General features: G+C 41.1%; 1 protein-coding gene across 1 annotated transcript; it reads left to right on the top strand.

The window, feature by feature from the left end:
* Nucleotides 1-8764: 8764 nt before the first annotated feature.
* On the top strand, nucleotides 8765-24214 carry LOC146609948 (juxtaposed with another zinc finger protein 1). The gene is made up of 5 exons (XM_085346629.1): nucleotides 8765-9017; nucleotides 19065-19137; nucleotides 21003-21199; nucleotides 22458-22627; nucleotides 23948-24214. Exons 1-5 carry the CDS (start codon nucleotides 8903-8905, stop codon nucleotides 24122-24124), a joined length of 732 nt encoding a protein of 243 aa, XP_085202755.1. The 5' UTR covers nucleotides 8765-8902; the 3' UTR covers nucleotides 24125-24214.
* Nucleotides 24215-26292: the final 2078 nt, after the last annotated feature.

Below are 26292 nucleotides of genomic sequence, written 5' to 3'. Positions count from 1 at the left end.
TAAATCATTGCGGTCCCGTACGGAGAGAGGGCTTGAGAGGGGCGGGGTTACGACACGGTGAGGGGGACGGGACGGAACAGCAGCAATAGCAGCAGCGTGGTGCTGGACCGGAGTCAGTGACAGACCCACCGGGTAGACACACCAACGGCAACGTGACGGGACACGGGGCAGACCGGGTGGGCGGATGAGACCCAGTTAAGTGTTTGTTTGTTTGTTTGTTTTTATCCTGTCCCCACTTTTGGTGTGTGTCTGAAACGGGACGTTCCAGCGTCTGTATCGAGTTTACGTGTCCAAATGAGCGAGAGCCTCCGGGTCTTTTTCTTCTTCTCAGAACGTTAGACAGTCAACGGTATGAGACTATTTGCTTGAAAATAAAGCTGAAACCCTGAAGTGATTTCAACGAAACGTTAAGTACATCCTGTCATCACCCAAAGCAACATGATAATAATAATATTAATAATAATAATAATAATAATAATAATAATAATAATAATAATAATAATAATAATAATGAAGGGGCTTTTTAGAAAGTACTAGTCTTCCATTTAGAAAGTCAGTGTTACGGCCCAGACAGTAGCTACTTTCAAGCAAGAAATTTATTTATATAGCACTTTCAGATCAGCCCCCAGCTGAACACAAAGTGCTGTACACTTGACATGCCAGAAATGATACATTGAACATGTTAAAAAATAAGAAATAAATTAAAATAAATTAAAATAATATAAAATAAATAAAAAATATTTAAAAAATAAAAAATAAGCTGATTATTAAAATGACATTTAAAATAATAAAATTAGCACAAATAGCAAAAACAATAATAAAATAGTATAAAAATGATGATGAGAATGACATTTAAAACAATAAAATCAGCATATTAGATTAAAACAATAAAATCAGGGTCAGACTGTGTCATAAGCCAAGGAGTAAAAATGGGTTTTAAGATATGTTTTAAAAGTGGACAGTGAAGGGGCCTCTCTAATGTGCTGGGAAAGATTGTTCCACAGATTAGGAGCAGCAATAGAGAAGGCCCTGTCCCCTCTGAGCTTTCTCTTGGACCTGGGTACCTCCAGGAGCAGCTTAACAGCTGACCTGAGAGACCTGGGGGGTGGGTAAAGATGCAGAAGCTCAGAGAGGTAAGTTGGGGCAAGACCGTTTAAACATTTAAAAACAAACATGAGAATTTTAAAATGAACTCTAAGATATACAGGCAGCCAATGGAGTGAAGCCAGGATGGGAGTTATGTGCTCTCTTTTACGAGTTCTGGTTAAAAGTCGTGCAGCAGCATTTTGGACCAGCTGCAGACGAGAGAGAAGATGCTGACTAACTCCAAAATACAGTGCATTACAGTAATCTAAACGAGATGAAATAAAAGCATGGATTACCATTTCAAGATGCGGCCTGGATAAAATAGGTCTTATCTTTGCCAAGCGCCTTAAATGATTAAAAACTGGACTTGACAGTAGCACTAATTTGACTGTCTAATTTAAAATCACTGTCCATATTAAAACCCACGTTTGTAACAACAGATTTAAAATACTCTGCCAGGGTTCCCAAATCAATAGCAGAGGGTTCACAAGGTCCACTAGGACCAAACAGAATAACCTCAGTTTTTCTTGAATTACATTTTAGAAAGTTTAGGGACATCCAAGATTTAATGTCTTCTAGACATGCTAGAAGTGGCTTAATAGAGAAGGCCTCTTTCTGCTTCAGAGGCAGATAAATCTGACAGTCGTCAGCGTAGCAGTGGAAGGATATTCCATGCCTTCTGAGGATGGTTCCCAGGGGCTGTAAATATAATGAAAAAAGCAGAGGCCCTAAAATTGAGCCCTGTGGGACCCCAGACTAAAAAGTGGCAGAGGAAGACTCATACCCTAAAAAGTTAACACTAAAAGTTCTGTTGCAAAGATAAGACATAAACCAGCTGCTTTATTCACAAGGGATTGTCACAGCGGGTAGCTCCCCATGTTTGATTTGGCACAGCTTTTGCGCCCGATGCCCCCTCTGACCCAAAGCCATAAGGATTTGTGGTCCCTCCTGGGATTCTTTCGTTTGAAAGGTGAATGTGCAAACCACTACAGTTATACTTAAAAATAAATAAATAAATAAAACAATAATACGCATTATTTCTAAAATACGACAGCTTAAGACATGGTGATAAACTTCTAGAAGTAGTTGAGTACTTTTCTTTTGAAAATGTGAGAGTTTAAAAAACCTGTCCAGGTCATACATCCGGTATACATAGACGTACAGATATTATTATTATTATTATTATTATTATTATTATTATTATTATTATTATTATTATTATTATTATTATATAATAATAATAAAACAAGAAATAAAATGTGACAATAAAGACAATATTACAGAGAAAACCCCAACAAACTAATGATGTAATAATAATCCATTATGAGGACTTGGAGACAGTGGGAACGAAGAACCAACTTTAAACAGAAAGTGATTGTAAATTGATTTATATAGCATGAGACCTCGAAATCTTTTTGAAGGTCATTCTGCTGACCTAAATATCACTAAAGCTAATGGCTTTATTTAGGTCTGAGATTTAAAGTGAGCGTTCAAACTGTATAACGCAAATTAAACATAAGCAACAATCAAATTGAACTTGTTTGTAAAGCATATGTAAAGGTGTGTCCCTTACACCAATGACCTAATTAAAACAAAGGTAAAATAATAAACTTGAGAAAACAATAAACAAAAGCAACAGAAATATAAATGTAAATTTAAGATTTAAAGCACGTTGAGTTACTTATTATTGCCTCTAAAACACTGCTATAGATAACGTTTAATGTTAGCATCACCTACTGCACACTGGAAGCCATTGTGTTGGTGATATGATGTCATATGTGATTATCAGGGCAAAGTGTCATACTCTGTCTATCTATCCATGGAAGAACAGTTTCAAAAGTTATTCTGAAGGAGTGTATGAATCATTTGACAGTTTTTGGCATTTTAGGATGATGCGTTTTTCATACTTATCAGAGAAACTGCCTAAAAAAGGTCGACTGTTGTTTATAATAAATACAAAAAAATTATCCCATCAAAATGTCATCAAAACAAAAGCACAACAAATCATTACCATTAGCTAAACCATGTTTGGTCAGCTTTTTCCGGTGCTTCGGCCAGGCTGGAGCTGAACAGGGCGATTCTTGTTATAGTTAAATTGCAAAATGGGACCAAACCCTACTGACTCATCATCCACCAATCGTTTACAGTATGCAAATTATCATCACCCTGGCAACAAGTAGAAATAGGAAGTTGTGATGATGTCACTCTGTGTTTTGAGCTTCTCTTCCCCCATGTGAACGTGAGTCACAGAGTTTTGTTTTTCAGCGAAGATAAGGGATGTTTTACAGCAGATGTACATGCCCGTGAACAGTGCACGGGCAGACTAAAAAGTGTATGACGGCAGCCAGGAAGTCTCTGGCTGGTGCCCTGAAGCAGACAATGCCAGTGAGATTACAGCTACCTCCATAACTCAGGGGCTCTACCAGCCATTACCATCTGGCACCTTCACCCCGGCTTGGCTTTTAACAGCCAGTCTGGGAGCTTTAGAAAGCTGCCTACTCAGAGCCTGATGTCACCCAGTCTGAAAAAATATGGCGTTTCAGGTTAAAGGTAAAAGAAACTTTCTGACCTCCATCTCTATGTAGCTTAATCCTCACTTTGGCTACATTACACATCTGGCTCAGCTGGCAAAGTCTATGCATGTCATGCATGGTTGATTTCTGACTATTCCTATTAGGTGCACTTAAAAAATAGCTAACTGGTAACAGATACTTTAAAAAGTATGCAACTTGCAGAGATCTGATTATGTAATGTAGTGAGTTAAATTTACATGCAACCCATCCCTCAGATGCAGACCCACATAGTAACAGAGCCCCAGTGTGTGTGCGTGTTTGTGTCTGTGTTTGTTCTGTGTGTATTTGCAAACTGTGTTGGCCATTAGTCCGTGCACTTGTTGGACTATTCATTTCCAGCAAAAAAGAAAAAAGAAAAGGAAAGGAGAAAAAAAGGGTGTCTGATAATTCCAAATCCCAAACTGTAACCTAAGATTGTGCGCCACCCACAGGCCTCAAAACAGGTGATGTCATGCACCACAAACTCTCGACGTGTACAGTGGGGCAAAAAAATATTTAGTCAGCCACCGATTGTGCAAGTTCCCCCACTTAAAATGATGACAGAGGTCAGTAATTTGCACCAGAGGTACACTTCAACTGTGAGAGACAGAATGTGAAAAAAAAATCCATGAATTCACATGGTAGGATTTGTAAAGAATTTATTCGTAAATCAGGGTGGAAAATAAGTATTTGGTCACCTCAAACATGGAAAATCTCTGGCTCTCACAGACCTGTAACGTCTTCTGTAAGACGCTTTTCTGTCCCCCACTCGTTACCTGTATGAATGGCACCTGTTTGAACTCATCATCTGTATAAAAGACACCTGTCCACAGCCTCAAACAGTCAGACTCCAAACTCCGCCATGGCCAAGACCAAAGAGCTTTCGAAGGACACCAGGAAAAGTATTGTAGACCTGCACCAGACTGGGAAGAGTGAATCTACAATAGGCAAACAGCTTGGTCTGAAAAAATCAACTGTGGGAGCAATCATCAGAAAATGGAAGACATACAAGACCACTGATAATCTCCCACGATCTGGGGCTCCACGCAAGATCTCATCCCGTGGGGTCAAAATGATCATGAGAACGGTGAGCAAAGATCCCAGAACCACACGGGGGGACCTGGTGAATGACCTGCAGAGAGCTGGGACCAAAGTAACAAAGGTCACCATCAGTAACAGACTACAACGGCAGGGAATCAAATCCCGCAGTGCCAGACGTGTCCCGCTGCTGAAGCCAGTGCATGTCCAGGCCCGTCTGAAGTTTGCCAGAGAGCACATGGATGATACAGCAGAGGATTGGGAGAATGTCATGTGGTCAGATGAAACCAAAGTAGAACTTTTTGGTATAAACTCAACTCGTCGTGTTTGGAGGACGAAGAATACTGAGTTGCATCCCAAGAACACCATACCTACTGTGAAGCATGGGGGTGGAAACATCATGCTATGGGGCTGTTTTTCTGCCAAGGGGACAGGACGACTGATCCGTGTTAAGGACAGAATGAATGGGGCCATGTATCGTGAAATTTTGAGCCAAAACCTCCTTCCATCAGTGAGAACTTTGAAGATGAAACGAGGCTGGGTCTTCCAACATGACAATGATCCAAAACACACCGCCCGGGCAACAAAGGAGTGGCTCCGTAAGAAGCATTTGAAAGTCCTGGAGTGGCCTAGCCAGTCTCCAGACCTCAACCCCATAGAAAATCTGTGGCGGGAGTTGAAAGTCCGTGTTGCTCAGCGACAGCCCCAAAACATCACTGCTCTCGAGAAGATCTGCATGGAGGAATGGGCCAAAATACCAGCTACTGTGTGTGCAAACCTGGTAAAGACCTATAGTAAACGTTTGACCTCTGTTATTGCCAAAAAAGGTTATGTTACAAAGTATTGAGTTGTATTTTTGTTATTGACCAAATACTTATTTTCCACCCTAATTTAGGAATAAATTCTTTACAAATCCTACCATGTGAATTCATGGATTTTTTTTTCACATTCTGTCTCTCACAGTTGAAGTGTACCTCTGGTGCAAATTACTGACCTCTGTCATCATTTTCGGTGGGGGAACTTGCACAATCGGTGGCTGACTAAATACTTTTTTGCCCCACTGTATCTCCCTTTCTCCCTTCGCCTTTTTACAACACATGCTACCACTTCTCATTTACGTAATGGTGCTGGGAACTGCGTCACTCTCACAGTTCTGATACACCACGTGTGCGTAATGAGTGTGTTTATCCCGAGTGTGTTTTTGTATGCTTGTGTGTAAGAGAGAACATCTGTGTTGGGCTGATGAAGTCACTGAATTCATGTACTGTACATGTGTGTGTATGCGTGTGCACTGGTGACGCCACCGTGTTTTGGCATGTTTGCTTTCAAAGGCTGTTGCAGTGTATTTTATATTTTGTGTTTTAGTTACTGTGTCTCGTTTTGGTTGAGTAGACAGAGAGCAGTCAGAAAAAAAAACGTATCTCCGGGTCTTAAGGTTGTTTGCTGAAGTCACTGGCCAGGTTTATGACAGTCCATTTTAACGCTCGATTAACAGGTCCAACACAGGCCAGCCGGCTCTGGTTAGCCAGCCCCAGTGATTTAAGGACATTCTCCTCTCTCTGGGAACTGCACACAAAGCTACGCGGTACTCTTCTCATCACTGAGCCCATTATAGGGTAACATTAATCACTTAACTTTATGGATGTCATAGATTCTGTTGTCAAAGGCTTATCCATGTCATTATACATACACACATCCTGGTCTTTTGAAGCCCCTTCAGACAAAAGCATTGACATGGTTTAGAAACATGTAAGCTGCTGGCTCTAGCTCACGACACGGCAATAAGTGAATCAGTTCCATTAAAGCTAAATCACAAGGCAAGGGAAGTATTTTTATGGCACATTTCATACACATTTTAAAGGGATTACGTAAAGCATAAAATATATTTAAAAAGAAATACAGCAGCCATTTACGCTAAGCACACTGCTAAAGTAAATACTTGGAGACAGGTATTTACCGTTATGAATATATAAAGAAGAAGTCAGCATCTATTCTCTTCATGACTTATTCAGGCTCCTTCAGATTCCAGATTGTATTCACCAGAAGCAAATATGAAATCTGTTATGTTTTATTGAATCCTGCAAGGTAATAGGTAATAATGTATCAAGACAAAAGCTGAAAAGAAAACTGATCAGTGCCTGTGTTTTTTCAGGTGTAACAGACATAGTCTTTATCAGTTAAAAAGACAGTGTATACATGTACAGTACTGTATATAACCCACTATAAGTACTTAGTTTGACCAGAACCCATTAAACTAAATACGTGTAAACAAAGATGTTTGTAAGGGATAATGTGGGCCCATTATACTGAGAGTTAGTTTGAAATTTTGATATCTAACTTACAAAATAAGCACACACAAGTTGATGTTTAAAAGTTTGGCACTGATCATGTGAAGGACATGCTGTATTTATTACCGGTAATGCAATTTGACCAACTTCTTAGAAGCAGAAATAGAAGCTAAAGTTTGTTTTTATGATCTTAATTCACTGCGTTAGTAGACTTGTGCATTCTCTTTTATGCTAAAAAATCTGTTAAAACCATAACTGTGATTTCAGATGTTGATCTTTTTTTTCTTTGTGTTTCAGCAGGGAGGCACAGGTTAGCACCTAAGAATTGGGACAGAGACAACAAAAGGCTGGAAGGAACAATTTGCAAATAATTAGGTTAATTGGCAACAGGTCAGTAACATAATTGGGTATAAAAAGAACATTTCAGAAGACTTTAAGTGTCACGTCATCTGCAGTGCAAAATACCATCATAAGATTCAGAGAATTTGGAGAAATCTCTGTGTGTGAGAAAGAAGGCTGAAAATACTGGACACCCATGATTTTCAGGGCCTTAGACAAGTCACTGCAATGGTTTCAGGAACACTTCCTGAAATTACTGTCTGTAGACAAAATTTAAGCCCTATCAGGCAAAGAAAAAGCAATTTGTGAATATGATCCAGAAAAACCATCATCTTCTCTTGACCATAGATCATTTAAAATGGACTGAGGCAAAGCGGGAAACTGCTCTGTGGTCAGACGAATCAAAACTTTTAATTCTGTTTTGAAAACATGGACATCTCTCTAGTCTTCTGGTCTAAAGAGGAGAGGGACCACCTGTATTGTTATCAGCGTTCAGTTCAAAAGCCTGCATCTCTGAACATATGGGGGTGTATTAGTGCCCATGGATTGGCAGCTAGCACATCTGGAAAGGCACAATTAGTGCTGAGCAGTATATATAGGTTTTAGTGGGACATATGCTTCCATCCAGATTATGTATTTTTCAGAGAAGGCTTGCATATTTTAGCAAGACAATGTTGAACCACATACTGCATCTAATATAACCGCATGGCTTCATGGTAGAACTGAAAACATCTGGCACATCATGACACAATATATACAACAACAAAAAAACAGGATTGTTGAGCAGATAAAATCCTCTAACAGACAGGAATAGGACACCTGGTCTCCCTACTTCCTAGACGTTAAAAAATGAAAAAACATGGCCCCCTCCAAATATTTTTGAGATGTTTTGCTGCCATCAGATTTAAAATGAGCTAATGTTTTTCTTAATATGGTACATTTTCTTACTTTGACAATTTGATATTTTTCTGTGTTATACGGTGTTTTGAGATTGTCAAATCATTGCATTCTGTTTTTATTTACATTTTTAAAGAGCATCATAGCTTTTTTGGATTTGGGCTTGTATTTCTTTATACGTTTGGGGCAAACAGTAAATTTCCAATGATTCCTTATTTTAAGGACATAAAAAAAAAAAAAAAAAAAATATATATATATATATATATATATATATATATATATATATATATATATATATATATATATATATATATATATTTTTTTTAAACTAAAAAAGAGAAATCTGTTTCCTTTTGTTCTACTTGTGTGGTTTGTATATTGTGTTTATAACGTATGTATATGTGCCAAGATTAGACTGATTTTTGATACCACTCCGCAGTCAGTGCGGCTGTGATACCAACAGGTAGGCAGGTCGTGACGTATGCCACCAGCCACCCCTCCTCCTCCTCCTCCCACCGCCCCGCCTGCCTCCCAGCTGCGTCCGCCGCTGTCCTGTCTGGCTGCCCGGTGTCTGCTCCGCTGCTCCGCGCTCTGCCCCGTTCCTATCCCCGGACCCGAAACCTCTGCCTCCTCGTTCACCACCCCGGCTCCTGGACCCCCTCCCCCCCCTCTCTGCCCGGTGAATGCACCAGCGCCGTGAACATGACGGGCATCGCCGCCGCTTCGTTCTTCTCCAATTCCTGCAGGTTCGGGGGCTGCGGACTCCAGTTCGAGTCTCTCGCCGAGCTCATCGTCCACATCGAGGACAATCACATCGGTGAGTGGAGCCAGCGGGGGAGAGGGAACTAGACAGCTAGCTGGTATTAGCTAGCCCCCCCTCCCCTCCCCTCTAGCTAGCTAGCTAAACGCAGATAGGCTCAGCTCTGCATTCCGCTATTCCTGCTTCTTGCTCTCTGTCGAGGCTCGCCGGAGAGGGAGTTATTTATCAACTTTTATATCTGGAAAATAAACTATGCTTTCTGAGATGTTGGGGCCGACTCGTCTGATTAGGAGTCAGCTACAGCAGTTACCTTTGCAGCGGTAACTCGACTAGGAGGGCCGCGTAGGTCTCATAGGTGAAACTAGCATCCCGACCAGACAGCGGTTTCACAGCTAGCGTTGCTGAGCACTGTTTACATTTCCAGGCCTGACGCAGTGCAGCCGTGGCTTTTCTTCATACCGCTTGTGCATTTGAGCTGCCGAAAACTCTTGACTGTCACATTTCTGAAAGCGTCACTCCCCCGTGGCTTTTCTGTTATTTTGGTGTCTAATTCCCACCGGCACTCCATCAGCTGAAGTTGTAGCAGACATGCAAGGATATAATCAGATTTTCTTCCACAAGTACAAGCGCCGACTTGTTGCACCGCTTATTAGATTTTGGTCTGACAGTAAACACTCTGATGACTGCCCCCTGGCACGTATAAATACAATCGTAATCAGTTTGCCCACCATTTAACATAAGAGGCACAGAAAAAGTTGCAGGGTAAACACTCTGGATTATAAAGAGGCATGTATTTATTTAATTAAGTGGTAATTGGTGCAATTAGTAACTTCTATTATAGCAGCATTGTATGTGGATTCTCAAAAATGGGGGGAAATAGAGCTGGTGTAGGTGCATTTTTGAGCTGTTAAATAAAAATACCTGTCTTTGCGTGCACAATAATTAAAATCTAAGTAAATTATGTGAATTCTTGATAAGGGAGTGCTTTCCTCCTATTGCCTCAAGGTAGCAGAGAAAAGCATGCAGATTTAAAGAACAGAATAAACTGTCACTTCCAACTAAACACACAATAACAGTGTGTTAGATTAAACTATGATCCACCATAACAAATAAGACTAGAGATGCATTTACGCATCTCTGAATCACTCAGTAATCTGATGTGGGCTAATCATTATTTGTGGGGAGTATCCATCCTCATGAGGCTATGTGAAGGGGGGGAGCGAGGGGTTTACATAGATGCTTCATTGAGCCAGTCTCCATGGCAACTGGCGGTCCCTAAAGGGGTTAGGGGCAGTGTATTTGGCTGAGTTATTGCACACCTGCTGTCTCACTGACAAAGAGTGCTGTCGAGCAACCAGCTGTGTTGAGGACACCCAACGTGATGTCGCGTCACGTGGAGAACAGGACTGATAAACACAAGTGATGTAGTTGGTGTGGTGTTTGCTGGTGGGGAGACGGAGGAGCAGGGTGGGCTGCTCTTCATCTTACCCATATGCTCCATGGATCTCTTCCAAATAAACCCAAGGGTGGAAGAAATCAAAACGTGATTTTTCACCTTGTCCCCACAGAAATGCAGGGATTAATATTGCTTCCTCAGTTCAACAACCCAAACACCACAGACACTGAGTGATGTATGCCCCATCTGGCTCTTAGCCTGACCTTTGACCCTAACTGTCAGATGAACAGAATAGCGGTTTACCAGTCAAATATTCTGGATTAATGAATTGCCCCTCTCCTGGCTTTATAGCACGGTTGGTTATCAGGGGCGGCACAGACATAAAGAGTCTAATCAATACTGCTTTCAGATCAGTTACCATAGGGTCTAGAGTGACACATGGAGAGGATTGAGAGGGGGCGGGGAGGCAAGTGACATTTGGTTTTGACTTCCTTTTCGGTTGTGAATTAGTGCAGTGGCGTGTGATCAATAATCAATCAAAGGATCAGCTAATTTGAAGCTTGAGATATGAGATGCTAGTAGTTGTAAAAAGTGAGTCAGCGGGACTTAAGTCAGGTGTGGAGAAATCAGTGTACGTCTCTGCTGGAAACAGTTAGTTTTTGCTGCAGGCTGTGCTGCCCTCTTGTGGTAGGGCATCTAATGTGCTACACGACCAGAAAACTCCCAAATTTCTGCCTTGTGTTTGGACTCCTGTTCTAATCCGTTATCTTCTATATCGTTTTTTTTATTTGGACTTCTGCCTTGTCTGACACATAATAGCTGGCAGCAAGCAGACCAGATGAGTGTGTCGTGATCCCATCTGTGAGAAACCTAGGAAACGTGTGGATCTACAACACTGATCTCATCCTAAAGGGCAGGAGCCTACCAATGGCATGCCCACACTGTTTAGATTACAGCCGAATGCAATAAGGAAGTGGGGTTAGGTGCACTGTGTTTAGTGTGGTAGTTTTGTTGTGCTGGGAGTGTAGGTAAGGTCTGAGGAATGCAATGATGTCAGGCTTCTCTGCCTGCGTGCACGACGGCAGCAATGTTCTCACCTGCACAAGCACGTACCTGCCCCTTACCTCAGCAAAAAGGACAGGGAGGGGGGAGGCAGGTAGAGATTAAAAGCAGGGAAAGAGATTTAAAAGAGAAGGTTATGAAAGTCAAAACACGGGTGTGAGCTGAGTACAGGGAAATCCCAAAAGATATCACCTTTGCTTGGACAGACTTTACTTGAATCCTTGTTTTTCTTCTGCATTCGGAGTTAAAGGTTGAGCTGAAACTACGGCCTTGTAACATGATGTAAACTCTGCTGAAGAATGCTGATCGTTAGTTTGCAGTGATTTTTTTTAAACTTGTTGCTTTTCGATTACACGGATAATTTTGTGGGTACGATTGGCAAACCACTAGAATTTATTTTTTGCATTTCTTTCTTTGTGATGTTGTTTACAGGGAGACAGCATGTTTGAGGATGTGTAGATTATTCTGTTTTACTATGTAAGTTAAAGCTGAATATGTTAGATATTAGGGCTGGGCCATATTATACCGTTCACGGTAATACCGGTACAATGCTAGGCAACGATAAGAAAATGAAATATCGTGCATGCGCAGTGCCGAAAAAGCACGGCGGTAACGGAGAATGAGAATGGAGAAAGCAGATTGTTGAGTGAAACAGGTGAACCAGAATTAGTTTGTAAAAATGGTGCAACTTAACTGGTTTGGTGTTTGTCTGTCAGATACACAACAAAGCACATTTTTTTTGTAGAATATGCAAGCAGGCCATCGTTATTGCCGTATTTGTCAGACTAAGGTGCTCGTAAATCTGGGAGTAGTCTGGGAGTAGTCTGGGTCCTAAACTCCGTCCTTTAAGGTCCCGAAGTCAAACGAACATCACTGAGAGTTAAAAACTGTCTAAATTCTTCCATCTTTAATAAAATGATCAGCGTTGCTGCTTTACCAGGTGTAACTATGATGTTTAACATCCAGGCATCCATGAAAACGGAATTCATTACATTTAACGGAGTTAGAAGTTAGCGGAAGTTAGCTCGCTAGTTTCGCTAGTTACCTAAGCATGATATAGCATGTTCTGACTGAGAGATTTCTGAGAAAAAAAAAAAAAAATCAAACGTACAGCTCTGCTATCACTTCCAACATAAATGAAGACAGGAAGCTACACAGCAGTGACGTTTGTAGGGTTACTGAAGTTGGGCTAGCTGGTGTTTAATGCTGTGCTACGTGATCGCTAGCGACACAGCTATGTTAGCATAACATAAAGAAAAAGTTAACGTGAAGGTTCCTGATGGTTAGAGACAAATGCAATCGCATGGCAGGATGCTGTAAACCAAACTTCAGTCAGGAGAACAACTGAGATAATCCATCCACAATACAAGGTTAGTCATTAATATACTGCAACAACATAGGAATAGAGCAGCTGTGGTAGAATACAGCATTAATGAATCAATGGTACAGAAGTGGAGGAAGCAAGAAGAATAAGTTGAATAAAGTTTGATTTATCTGACTGCTTTGTTTCGCTTAATGTGCCTTATAATCCCGTGCACCTTATGGTCCGAAAAATACATATTTGAAAGCACCTCTTTTTAACTTCAGTGGATATTATACATAGTTATGCTCAGGATATGTCAGCCCATTTCTACTGGAAATGCCTTTTGGTTAAACTTTCAGCAAGGAATTTACTTTTACACTGTTAAATGTTTATATAGCTTTAATGCACATAAAAAAACAGCTGCTTGTTTAAGTAAAATAAATGGATGGGGGTTTTTTGCGCTAGTAAAGTCCTGGAGTTGTATTTTGTCTCGCAGAAATTATATCGTCAGTTATAACGTTATCGCAAATTTTCAAATATATATCGTGATATATATTTTTGGCCATATTGCCCTGCTCTATTAGATATAACAACATTTTTACCAGTAAGTCACGTGCTGAAAAGGTAACCAATAAGTCGATTATTTTTACAATTATTTTTCATTTTTATTTTACATTGTAATTATTTTTTGGACAATGTTTTTGTATTAGACTGATCATTTCAGCTCTATGTATATGTGATTTATATATGCATTAAAAGAAGGATTTCAGCTGTTTGTTCTTGCTTTAGTTGTCAGGTTGTTTCCCATCTCGCTCCTGTCAGAGGGTTGAGAAGGGAAGGGGTGCATGTTTGTGCATGTGAGAGGCTGTGCTCACTATACTTCCTGTATGACCTGTCAGGGTGTAGCGAAGCAGTTATTGGACTGGCATCCCAAACTGGAAACTGCAGACCCTCTCTTTTGCTTCACACACACACAGTCACACACACTGTCTTTCGGAAGTCGCACGATCTGAGCGCCCCACCAAGCACTGGGAAGCATAATTACAGAGGAGTTTGCCTTTCCCTCCACCCATATGCCCCCTCTCTTTGCTCCCACTCCTCCTCCTCGCCTCTCTTCTCCCTCCATCCGGTTGCCTGCTGCTTTAGAAACACGTTAAAATGCTCTCCGAGGCTTAATTAGCAGGCTGCATAACAAGCCATGCATTCTTGGTCTGGTTTCAGCACATGCACACATGTAAAGAGACACATACACAGACCTCTCTACACAATGGGCTTGTGCATGTGGACACATGCAGACAGAGTACATTCAGCAGGTGGCAGCAGTGTGCCGCTTGTGAGAGATGGATGTGTGGGTTGTGAAATGAGTGGCTGCAGATTGGGCACAGATATTAATAACTAAAGTGTTTCCACACTGGTGATACTTTGAAACAAAACAGATAAGGAAAACATGTACTGAATTACAAATATGCACATGCATGTACATTAGCCTGCTAAAATACTGTACTGTAAATTTGAAATTGGCAGCTTTGAGGTTCAGTTAGCAAATATATATACGTGTGTGTGTGTATGTATGTATGTAGCTTACTGGGTGTACATATGCAGGTCTTCTTCTGGCCACAGCAGCAGGATCAACAGCATGCTCACTTTCTGTCTAGCTCGGCGAGTGGAAGTTGTAAAACCGGCTAACATTTACTGCAGTTCTCGCTATCCGCACCTGGCTAACCCCATTTCCACCAACACCCCTCCCCCTTCTCTACACACACTTACCTCATCCACAATCCTCAGCACCTTGAACATCCCAAGATATTAATTCTGGCATTCTTTCCTCACATTTTTGCCATTCTCACATTAAATTGCCTTCAGCTGATGTTTCTTTCACAGTTAATCCTTTGAGTCAGTCTTATCCTGCTATGTAGTTGGAAAAAATGTGGAATTAACAGAATTTCTGCATTGATTACTCATAAAATGTGGCCTAATCTGCATCTTTAGAAAAAAGTTACAGTTATGGACCTCAATAATCTGACTAAACTAAAACCACACAGTTGTGGTTTTCCTGTCTTAATTGAACACATTGAGTGATCACTCACAGTATCGGCTAATAAAAGTAAGTCAGCTTTTGAATTTAGTCACTCGTAGAAGGAGCAACAGTAGCTGCCGACACAGTGAAGAGGGCCCATATAAAACTCTTGATTGGACACTCTTCAGGTTAGCCACAGCATCTCAATTGGATTAAGGTCACTGTCTTGGTCATTAAAACACTTAATTCTTACTTTGTATCCTTTGGGTTATTATGTTGTTGCCACCCTCCTAAGCCTCAGTTCACGGACTGCTACCCTGACACTCTACTGTGTAATGTTTTGATACAGTGTTCAATGTATTGTTCCTTTAATGATTGGCATCAAGGCTGTGAGGTGGCAAAGCAGCCGCAAACCACGATGCTTCCTCCTGTTTGCAGTTTGTTCGCCTACAAGATATTGCTGACTTTTCTTCTGCTTCATGTGCCGGTTTTTTGAAGGGGGCGTGGAGAGGTGGAAGTCCTGGTATTAAGTAATTTTTTCTAGTGAAGATGAACGAACATTTTAGCAAGACTTCTGCAGGTGTTGTGTTGTAACCCTTTGGTCTTGTTTTCACCTATTTAAGATGTGTGCTGTGGTTTGATATTTGCAAGACATGCTGTCAGCTTTGTGCATCTCTGTACTGCTTTTTCTTGCAGTCACAGAATGGTTCAGACCTGATTGTAACATCTACTCTTACCAGTAAAGGTTCATAAAGAGATACAATTAAAATGAAGCAGAACTGAGTTCAGGTCATTGCTGCAGCCCCCTATAGTAATCCTAGTTTCTTATATAGGCCCTTAGGAACATTATTTGTCCACCTCTGGTTCAGACTAGCCAGTCATTCTTGAGATGAGCAGCCTACATGAGGCTTTTCATGCATGTCTTTAAAGGAAGTGCTACAGCTGCATCCCAGACTTCCAATCCCATGTCATTAATTGGAACATCTGACTTCCAGTAGCTTTTGGAGAATTTGGTAGTGTTTTTCTAGCCTGGACTGTGAGTAATTACTCAGTGTGTTCAATAAAAGCACGGAAAGTGCAAGTTTTTGTTTGTTGTTAGCAGAATCTGACCAGTGTAAGATTTTTGGGAGTGATATCTATAAAAGAAATCTGTTATTACAATATATTAGCTGAACATATTTGCCTAACATTTGTTATGTGTAGTTATTTATTTACTACACAACCTCAACACACAGAACATGGTTGAAGAGCCTTTCTTCAGTCCCATCTTTATTTTTCACATTTATTGGCCATTATAAACGCTGATACCAATAGACGGACACACAGATAACACTGGCTAATCATATGGGCTTGGCTCTTGTTTTGATTTCAGTCAGATTTTTGTTTGTTTTCAATTAGGACAGAGGGAAAAATCAGTAGCATTGAAGTCCTGGTAATATGAGGATATTCACAAACTTTTTCTTGCAACTGTATACGTTTGACTCTGATGGACTATTTTAAAAAGATCACACTAATTAGGTTTCTTTCTATCACCTCCCCAGATGTGTTTTGTTCTGTGTTTTAAGTTTGTGAAGTAATGTGAAGATGCCACTGTGGACTCTGTGGGAATCTTTTAGATTAAAACCCCCCCAAAACAAAACAGGTTATAAATATTCTAATCCAAACTCATTTGTCATTCCTGTCATCTTTTTGCTTAATCTCAGTGGATATATAGATTTTGTTTTAGCAGATTTTCCCTGTTGTTGTCTAGTCTACTCAGTGGTTTCCAAAAGGTTATTAAAAGATGCAGATAGCTCTCACTAAAACATGTCTCGTGACTCAGGGATGTAGGTTTAGCTGTGTGTATGTGTGTGTGTTTGTGCACAATTATGCATGCGCAGAAAGCTCTGGTCTCTACATCTGAGCAGCAGGTAGGATTATTAAGTCTCAGCTATAAAAGACTGTCAGAGACCACCTCTGCGGACCACCTGGGTATATAATCTTGCTACCCTTTTCCCCCTTTGCCTAGTCTTTTTATTTTGAAAGTCACATATATAGCACTATGTTTTGCATGGGAGACCAGTTGAAGTGGACAAGTTTCTTTTTTCTGGGTTGTTTTCTTGTTTGCTGGTCTCCTTAGTGTTCCTCCTCCCGCACGGTGGGAAGTCTGCATTCTTTGTTTAATTATGAGGTGTGAAAGCCTGAAAACTGAAGGGCTGAGAAGGCCAACACACCACAGTTGGAAGCATCCAGGGGTGTGTTGTTAATTTTTGCACAGAGATGATCTAGTCCTTGGATCTAAATTGAAATACATCTGCTAGCTATTACATATGTTGCTGCAATTATGCCTGCTAGTGCACACACTCACGCAGACATAGATGGCTTGGCTTAAATGTAGGGCTGCTCGATTATGGCAAAAATGATAATCACGATTATTTTCACTGAAATTGAGATCACGATTATTTGACGATATTTATTTAACCCTTTAAGACCTAAATGGTAAATGGCCTGTATTTATATAGCGCTTTACTAGTCCCTAAGGACCCCAAAGCGCTTTACATATCCAGTCATCCACCCATTCACACACACATTCACACACTGGTGATGGCAAGCTACATTGTAGCCACAGCCACCCTGGGGCGCACTGACAGAGGCGAGGCTGCCTGACACTGGCGCCACCGGGCCCTCTGACCACCACCAGTAGGCAACGGGTACTATAGAACCAAGTCCACCAGAGCTTATATTATTTTTTTTACATGCTGTAGTGCCATTTGTGGGAGCATTTCAAGTTGCTATACATCAATACAACTGTTATAGCCCATATTTTAATAATATGTATGCATTAAGTCCATAGTAATTACATAAATTGCAAAAAAGTGCAATAAACTACAAAAAATATTGAAAATCGCTTTTGTTTTGTTTACATATATTTCTACTTGGAGAAATTTAAGAGGTTTATCCCTCAAAACTTTAAATACAATAAAGTTGCAAAAAATAGTTTACAACAACAGGAAATTTATTTTGAGTGTCTTCATAGTTTTATTTTGGAGATACAGTTTTTATATACTGCAGGAAAAACAAAAAACAATCCTATGATGCAAATTTGCAAAGAAAACAGCAGGTGCATCATTTCACTGTGGGAAGTGTTACGAACAGCTGATGGATCGGCAAAGCGTGTTTCTGGAATATTATGTTTTTGTTCCTGCAAGCGCTTTTTATGCAGTTTTTGCAAAGCTTTATGTGGAAGGAAACCGTGACCGAGGACAAGCTGATGGCATCAGATGTAAGTACAACTCCTCCGGTTTCATATGCAAAACAAATTATTGCGCTAGCTTACACGGTTCAGGTTCTACAGGGATTTAAAAATAGTTACACAACACGGAGCGTGCTGCTCTGACCGGATTTAAAGGGTTAACAATGACTTTAAAAAATAATATAAAATAGTGTGCAACACCACTGAAGTTTTTTTACCTCTCTTTTCAACCAACAGCAGTCACTCTCCTCTCCAAATAACTTCTGCTTAGCTTTCCGAGCTTCCCTCGGGTCCTCTTAATCAGCGGTCTCCAACCTTTTTTGCGCCACGGACCGGTTTATGCCCGACAATATTTTCACGGACCGGCCTTTAAGGTGTCGCGGATAAATGAGGGAGGGGCTAATAATCGGCTCAGTCATTTTTAATGATCGTTGAAAGCCCAGATTGTAATCGTGATTAAAATTCGATTAATTGAGCAGCCCTACTTAAATGTACTGTTTTTTTAAGCTCCTTCTGAACATTCCCAGATTGAACACTTGATGGCACTGGTAGTTCACATATGTAACCCACCCGCAGTGTTTTCATGCACACTTGCTTCTGTTTTCCCGGGGTGTGAGATGGGACTTTGAAGTACACACTGCTTGCCTCAGGCAGTGGAAGTTGCCGACTGTAGCGTTACTGACTTAGCAAGTCATCTGGAAAAAGCCTGTATGTACTCCTCAGCTCATACAGTGTGTACATTCATCACAGCCGCCTTTACTCTAAAGTAATTTTTTTCTTTTTGTAACCACATCCTCCCCCCGGCAACGATTAAGTGGTTTTGGGTCACTTCAGCGAAGGCATTGGTTGTAAATTAGATAGGGCTTGGTTCTGCTGTAATAACGTGCCGTTTATGAAAGTATCTGAAATGTATCTGCAGGGTGCCACACATTGAGACTAATACAGTGAACGCAGTGTGAGACATATCTAGTAATCTATCAGCCTGTCTGGCAGAAAGAATACATGTGTGAGTCAGCTACATACTTAGAGTATTCACAGAACATTTTCCCTCCACAGGGAGTGGTGATTAATCTGAACGTCTCCTTCTCTCGCAGACACAGATCCGAGGGTCTTGGAGAAGCAGGAGCAACAGCAGCCCACCTATCTGGCCCTAAGCTACATCAACAGGTAAGGCACACACAATCGTACACATTCACACACGCTCAAAAGCATCCGTCTACAGAGGGCACCATTGTTCCACCAGTGAAAGTTAACGTGCGTGTGAGTGTGTGTATATGTGGCTTGCGGAGAACATCTCCAATGACTGACTTTTCCCATACCCACAGCAGTGACTCATCCACAGACCAGCACAGAAAACCACACAAGACAATCACTTTTGACTCCCTGTGCAGCCAGAGGATTACGGCATGTGTGTGTTTGTGTGTGGTGAACCGATGTGTCACGTCCCACTAAATGCCTCGTTAAATCCCTACAAGATGTAACACTGAGAGAGATAATGGTGGAATGAAAGAGAGAGGTTTGTTTTCTGTGATAATTGTTCAAGTGGCGAGGCTATAAATGTCATTTGTATTTACTGTACATGTTTTGACAGAATATTTAAGGGAGGAGTTCACTCAGCAGCAAGGCCCTGTCTTCTCACACAAATGGACATTTTTCTCATAGCAACAGTGGAGCACAGCTTAACGCCACATGTTAGAAAACCAAATTAGGATATGAATCACAATTTATGAAAAGGATAATAAATAATAAATTAACAGGGTTTTATTAAAGCAGCGATACTTCTGCAGTCAACAGAGGGTACGAGGACAGATTAGCCAAACTTATAAGTAAATAAAAAAATAACATTTAAATAAACAGTTAGCAGCTAAAAAACACCGTGCAAAGACAGCTAAAAGAATACATATATTATTAAAACTGTAACAAAAAACCTAAACTGTGAAACAATATTTGAAATTGCTAATAACTAGTTAAACTTATTAGCTAAGACTTTTGAAACTGTATACCATTTGAATAAGGATTTTAATTTGATTGCTAATAGTATGGATATAGTAGTATAATAGTATAAACATTTAAACAGTTAGCATTACTAAATAAATTGCGACAAAATAAGCTGAAGTTGGGAGTTAAGAGCTAAAAGTGAGGCTTTAAATTGAATCTTGTAGCTAAAAGCATGGATTTCCCACTGCAATGACTAGCTAATGGCAAGATAAACCGTTCAAGAAATCTAAACTAGCTAAAAGTCAGTCATTAGCTAAACATAATACAGAGGTGAAATGTTGAAAAAAGCTGGACAGTATTGGCTGAAAATGTGTCTATCAGCTGAAAATCTTACCCAAAAGTATAGATTCACACGTGCAACTAAATGGAGTGGGAAAACTGTTGAAAGTGGTCAGTGTACTTAATTAATAGCTGATAAACAGAGTTGTAGCTAAAAGTTGTAGATGAAGGATTAAAATAGGCTACATCATTAGATCAATAGTGGATCCGTAGCTGTACATCAGTTTAAAAAGTAAGAGAACTACTGTTTTAATTTATAATTTCATGTAATCACAAGCAAAATCTAAGTAGTTAGGCCTCAGTTGCAGAGGCCAGTGGCAGCCACTAGTTGGTAGGGTTTGTGTCATCCATGCAAACCACAGGCAACAGTTGCAATCTGCTAGTGACCAAAGCAATCAGTATGTTCTTGGTGCCGTACTGTAGCATGTTTGCTGTCTCTAAACCTCTGTCGCTGTAGCCTTAGCAGGGAAAAGGCAAAACTACAACAATTACCGAAGTTATAATAAACTTTCAGTTAATTACCTTTCAAATTAAGAGGTCAAAGTTATAGAAAAAACCCAAAAAAAACAACCCAAGTGGATGAAAATGTGTTAGCATTTATTTGAACAACATTGCTTATATTTATAAGGTTTTCAAGTTGATGAGAACACAGCTGTCACATAAGTTTAGTATTACATGCAGGTAGGAGACCTCTCCACTGATTAATAATGAGAAATCGGATAATGCGAACTAATATAATAACTGTGTGACGTCAGGTTCATGACGGATGCAGCACGCCGGGAGCAGGAGACCATAAAGAAGAAGGCCACACCCAAGTTGTCCCTGTCCATCACGGGCGGAGTGTCCAGGAACAGCACGGCCACACCTCCCCGCCACACCAGCGGTAACCTGACGCCTCCCGTCACGCCCCCCATCACCCCTTCCTCCTCATTCCGCAGCAGCACACCTACAGGTATAACCGGTGTGTGTGTGTGTGTGTGTGTGTGTGTGTGTGTGTGTGTGTTCAAACGTATGATTGAAAGGGAAAAAGATGGATTGCTTATATGTGTGATGGGAAAGGATATGTTGAAACTGACTTAGGCAATTTAACCCTACTGACACAAAGAGAAAAAAACATGGGAAGCATATTCATCAAAGTCAGACAGCGCGCTGAAGAGCGAGTGAAGATATTTGTAATGCAAATGGAATGCAGCTTATTTCATAGCTGTCCAATGGCTCTGCATCTCAAAGTGAAAACTACAAAATACCTGCTAGGAGTGCACAAGCCTGCTCATCTTATATTCAGCAGTGTCTCTGTAAACATTAACCATTATTTTTTTGGATATTTCTGGCCAATTCTCTGCTAATACTTGCTCTTTTGTAAATCATCAGGAAAATCTGCTGTCACAGTGGAAAGCTTGTAACCAACCACTATGTTCGTGTGTGTGTGTGTGTGTGTGTGTGTGTGTGTGTGTGTGTGTGTGTGTGTGTGTGTGTGTGTGTGTGTGTGTGTGCGCACTGTTTGTGTCTTGGGAATGGTGGCTCCTGCAGTGAGCAGACCAGTCAACACTTTGCTAATTACATAGCAGCTGTCACGCTGTGTGTTCGCATGGGGCCGTGTGTTGCACAGCCTAGAAGCAGATGTCCAATTCCAGCCCAAATGGTTCCAAACGTAGTGTTAGGTCTGGGCTTACACATCAGCATGGCTACACACACACACACACACATATATATATGTGCGCACGCGCACACGCCCCCTTTCAACATGTGCCAGGGTGCCATCCATTTCCTCAAGCTGAGGTGCAGCATTTCCTGTGAGATGGTGGGGGGTCAGTGGGCCTTTATGTCTATGTGTGTGTGTGTGTGTTTGTGTGTGCATGCATGTGAGTGGAAAATGTTCTGCACTTAGTAAAGCACTTTTTCCAGGCTGAGCAATGGGGATCACTCCCACTTAATGATCTCTTTCTCAGTGCCAATCCCCACATTTTGACTCACAGGCACACACGGAAGCACATCACACCATTTCTGGCTTGTGCGTGCCGTGATATGTGGGCTGCTTATGAATCCGAGCAGGGGACAGCACGCAGAGAAATGTGTTAATAAAAAGTCACTTATCGTTTTCTGCTTCTCAAATTCCCAGGGCGTTGCATTCCCGTGGGTATGTCGCTATCCCTGTTTCAGCTGGGTTGACAAGTGTTTTTTTGTTCTGCGTGGCTCCATTATGCCTTTAGGCAGCGAGTATGATGAGGAGGAGGTAGACTACGAGGAGTCGGATAGCGATGAGTCGTGGACCACAGAAAGCGCCATCAGCTCTGAGTCCATCCTCAGCTCCATGTCAATGAACGGGGCCGATGAAAAGCCGTTCGCCTGCCCCGTCCCCGGGTGTAAGAAGAGATACAAGGTAAGGCTGAACCTGAGGGCGGAGCAGGCAGTTCCACGAAGGCATGAGGTTTTACTTCTGAATAAATCCACACTAGAACTTTTGTCTGAGTATCACATGTGTTTGAAAAAGCACATTATAAGATCTGAGGGTGATTAATATTTTCTGCTTCACTTAATTTTTTTTTAATTCATTTTTTTAATAACAGCTGGCAACAAAAAACTCATTCAGCTTGCTCACTATCCAAGCTGCTTAACTAATGGACAGTGTGGGAACATTTCTCCCTAATACCCTGAAGACAAAAACAGCAGCGTGGGAAAAGCGACCTTTGTTGTTGAGGGGCATTCACAGAGGATGAGACTAGCAGTGATATAACAACCAGACACCGCAGGACTTCGGCGAAATTCAGGGACTGATGGTGACGACACTGAAGTATCCATTAGTGATGCAGTGGGCGGGTACATAGTTGAAGTTATCCAACTTTAAAGCGGAGAAAGGAAATTGTTGATTGACAGAAAAATGGTAAAATTAGCATGCAAACATGCTAATATGAAGCAGTCTTAAGGTTTACCTTCCTAGTTTAGTAGTTCAGGATGATAACTTTAACTCCCTACCACTAAACACAAAATAGCAGTTTTGCTGATATCATGTAAATCACTTATATTTCTGGGCGTTTTTAGTCTTTATTGTCTTAGGACAATGTATAGAAGACCACAAAGCTGGGAGAGAGAGAGAACAGGGAAAGACATGCAGTAAGTGGCCTCAGGGTGGATTGGCGAGACATCCATCCCTGCATCTGTCTGTGCACTATTAATAAGCAGTACTGTTCAGATTTTAGTGAAACTTGCACCCAGTAATGGGTCTGCACCCAAATTGTGCTTAAGGTCAAATTCATATTTGCAATTCTCAGTAGATTTTAACTCTGGTGGCTTTATGATATAAGGAGACTCAAAGTATTAAACAGCTGGTGCACATGGGATTTTTCTTTTGTGTACCACATGATAACTGACAACTGATCTGCTACCTATTGTTTTAAAATAAAAAAGGCTAATCGATTGAAATCTACCATGTTTTATCATTGTGAATGAGATAAAGTCAACTCACTGGCGCTACTCTATCATGATGTGTGTAGTAAAAAACGAGAGAGGAAAAACAAATGTTGGATGAAGCCTACGTTTAGTGAAATGTTTCACATTTGTATTTTCGTTGTATTTTCATTGGAATTCTGTCCATAAAATCTGGGATAATGCTCTGGTGTTTTATAGATGCTGTGTGCAATCAAAAGTGGTAATTATAACCCCATTTTTCTTCTTCATCTCTGCATGCGACCACTTTCTTCAGAATGTGAATGGTATCAAATACCACGCCAAGAACGGCCACCGCACACAGATTCGTGTGAGGAAACCCTTCAAGTGTCGCTGTGGCAAAAGCTACAAGACCTCGCAGGGCTTGAGGCACCACACCATCAACTTCCACCCGCCCGTCTCCACCGAGATCCTCCGCAAGATTCAAGGCTAAGAGCCCGCGCTCACACCAATCAACTTCCCCTAAAAAAAAAAAAGAGTCCTGACTTTCCTTACCCATCCTATGTACACTAAAGGATCAAGTGCATGCTTTAAGTTTTTTTTTTTGTTTTTTTTAAATCATCTTCTTTTTGTGTGTTACGTTAGTATTTTTTTCTATCTATGTTATATCACTTGTATTTTTTTGGGAAACAAAAAAAAAAACTATCTTTGTAGTATTTTTATTGATGTACATTTGCACATTCGTATATGCTATCACATTATTTTATTTTCTATCGTTCGACTTACATAAGGTGCTAACTGTAAAAAAAACAACAGAAAGAAAAGACAAAAAACAAAATGATACGAAAGTAAAGAGGAGAAAAGACGGAGACGTGAAACAGGAAGTGCAACCAAGCCCTGCCTTCCTCCTGCTCAGCTCTGAGTGGGATGAAGTTGGCCTCCAGTGCTGATGTAAGCTCAGCGGTTGTTACACTCCCTTTTGAGCTGCAGAGTCCAGCTGAGCTTAGATCTGTGCCTTCACGGTCATTTGTGGGGGTGAAAGCGCTGGAGTTAAGTTATACTTTTAATAGATATATCGATATATAAACAATAGACAGATATGTATGTGTACATAAAAATATATAAAAGTATTCATGAGCATATACATAGTTACTTTATTTTCAAGCTTTATTTTATATATTTTTGTCAGTGTTTTAGATTTCGTGTTCATTTTTATGTATCAGTAAGTGTTCCTTTCATTCCTCATTTGCTGATTGAGCAATTCTGTCACCTCAGAGGTCAAAGGTCAATCAGCTGGCTGACTTTAGGTTCTGAGTTTTTGTTTCTTTGTTTTCCTTACATGTTCTACAGATTAAGAGCTAATGCTCCTTTCAGTTTGACACCGATCTGTGTGTCGTTTGACCATTTTATCACGTGGAGAACGTATTAGAACACGGCCCGATCCGTATCCGCATTAAGCCATCGTTATCTCCAGCGTTTCTTCATTCACAGTGCCAGAGCTGCGTTCCACACGCTTAGCCACAAAAGTGGGTTAAGCGGCACACTGTATTCCAGTTGCCAAGATCTTTGTAGTTGTTTTGTTTTTTCCATGATCGTTGCCAACAGCTCTCCACTGCCAAACATTGACCATACCATGTGCCTGATGAGGGGATGAGGAGAGAGGGAGGGGGGGAGGAAAGGAAGGTGGATGGGAAGAGTGTTGTAATATTTCCACCCCGGAGGTCGCCCCAGACTTGTGGCAATTATTTTCTTGTACGTCGCACCTCCAAAAAGAAGAAAAAGAAAAAAGTCACGGGAATGAATGGATGTACACGAGAAGAATGTTTTTCACGCATGTTTCTGTGTCGTGTGGAGACGTGTGAAAGAAGAAGGTGGATTTTGTATTTGAAAGAGATTACCATCTACGTGTCGTTTTTGTGCGTGTGTGTTTTAGACAAAAGCATTCCAGTCCATTGTGTGTTCGCGAGAGTGTGAGTGGTGTGTGTTTTCAGCAGTATCCAAGTCATCAGCCTAGAGAGTATTACTGTAATCTGTGTCTCATTGCTCGGATGTGTCATGTTTCTGTGCCTGGCTGCTGGTTCAACTCCTATGGAGCAGGGTGGTTGGCTGGCTTGTTGCTCCTGACTGGGATTTCATCATTCCGAGTGAGAGCACAGTGCTTCAACTCGCCAAGACACATTTGTTCATTATATCATCATTTCCCTCATTGTACAAAAAAAGTTTAGATTCTGCTCAAGGCTTGCAGCATGAGCCCCCCGTTCATTTGATAGGTACAGTGATCTCCGACATGCACACACCGTCCTGTCCTCCAGTTTGGCTATAGGGATTTTTACTTACACAATGTTGTTAAAAGGCAGACTGCAGGATACGCCACATACCCTCAGCGAGTGTGCTACTACATAAGCACAAATCCATGCCTATTTTAAACCACCTGGAACCTGGATCTGTAAAATCCTGGCACCAGGTTACGAGGACATCTGTGGAGCTGCTAGCCTGAGATGATGATAGAAGACACTTCAGTCCGGCCTTTGAGCGTAGGAGAGAAGGTTCTCTGCGGGGACAGACTGAAAGTTGAGCTGTCAAGCACTCGTAAAAACAAAACCCATCCTCAGCTTCAGACTCGGGAGGGCCACTCGCACATATGGGAGAGGAGAAACGGAG

Source organism: Diplotaxodon limnothrissa, linkage group LG22, assembly GCF_057381915.1.
Source record: "Diplotaxodon limnothrissa isolate DT_005_m linkage group LG22, D_limnothrissa_male_GT1.1, whole genome shotgun sequence".
NCBI lineage: Eukaryota > Metazoa > Chordata > Actinopteri > Cichliformes > Cichlidae > Diplotaxodon > Diplotaxodon limnothrissa.
The sequence above is the reverse complement of the archived record's forward strand: the minus strand, read 5'-3'. Positions and strand labels throughout refer to the sequence as shown.

Excerpts from the sequence above, each read along its gene's own strand:
- LOC146609948 (XM_085346629.1), top strand. The coding sequence starts at position 8,903 with ATGACGGGCATCGCCGCCGCTTCGTTCTTCTCCAATTCCTGCAGGTTC. Across the intron at positions 19,138-21,002 it reads GCCCTAAGCTACATCAACAG|GTTCATGACGGATGCAGCAC; the intron begins GTAAGGCACACA and ends GTGTGACGTCAG. Across the intron at positions 21,200-22,457 it reads CCGCAGCAGCACACCTACAG|GCAGCGAGTATGATGAGGAG; the intron begins GTATAACCGGTG and ends TTATGCCTTTAG.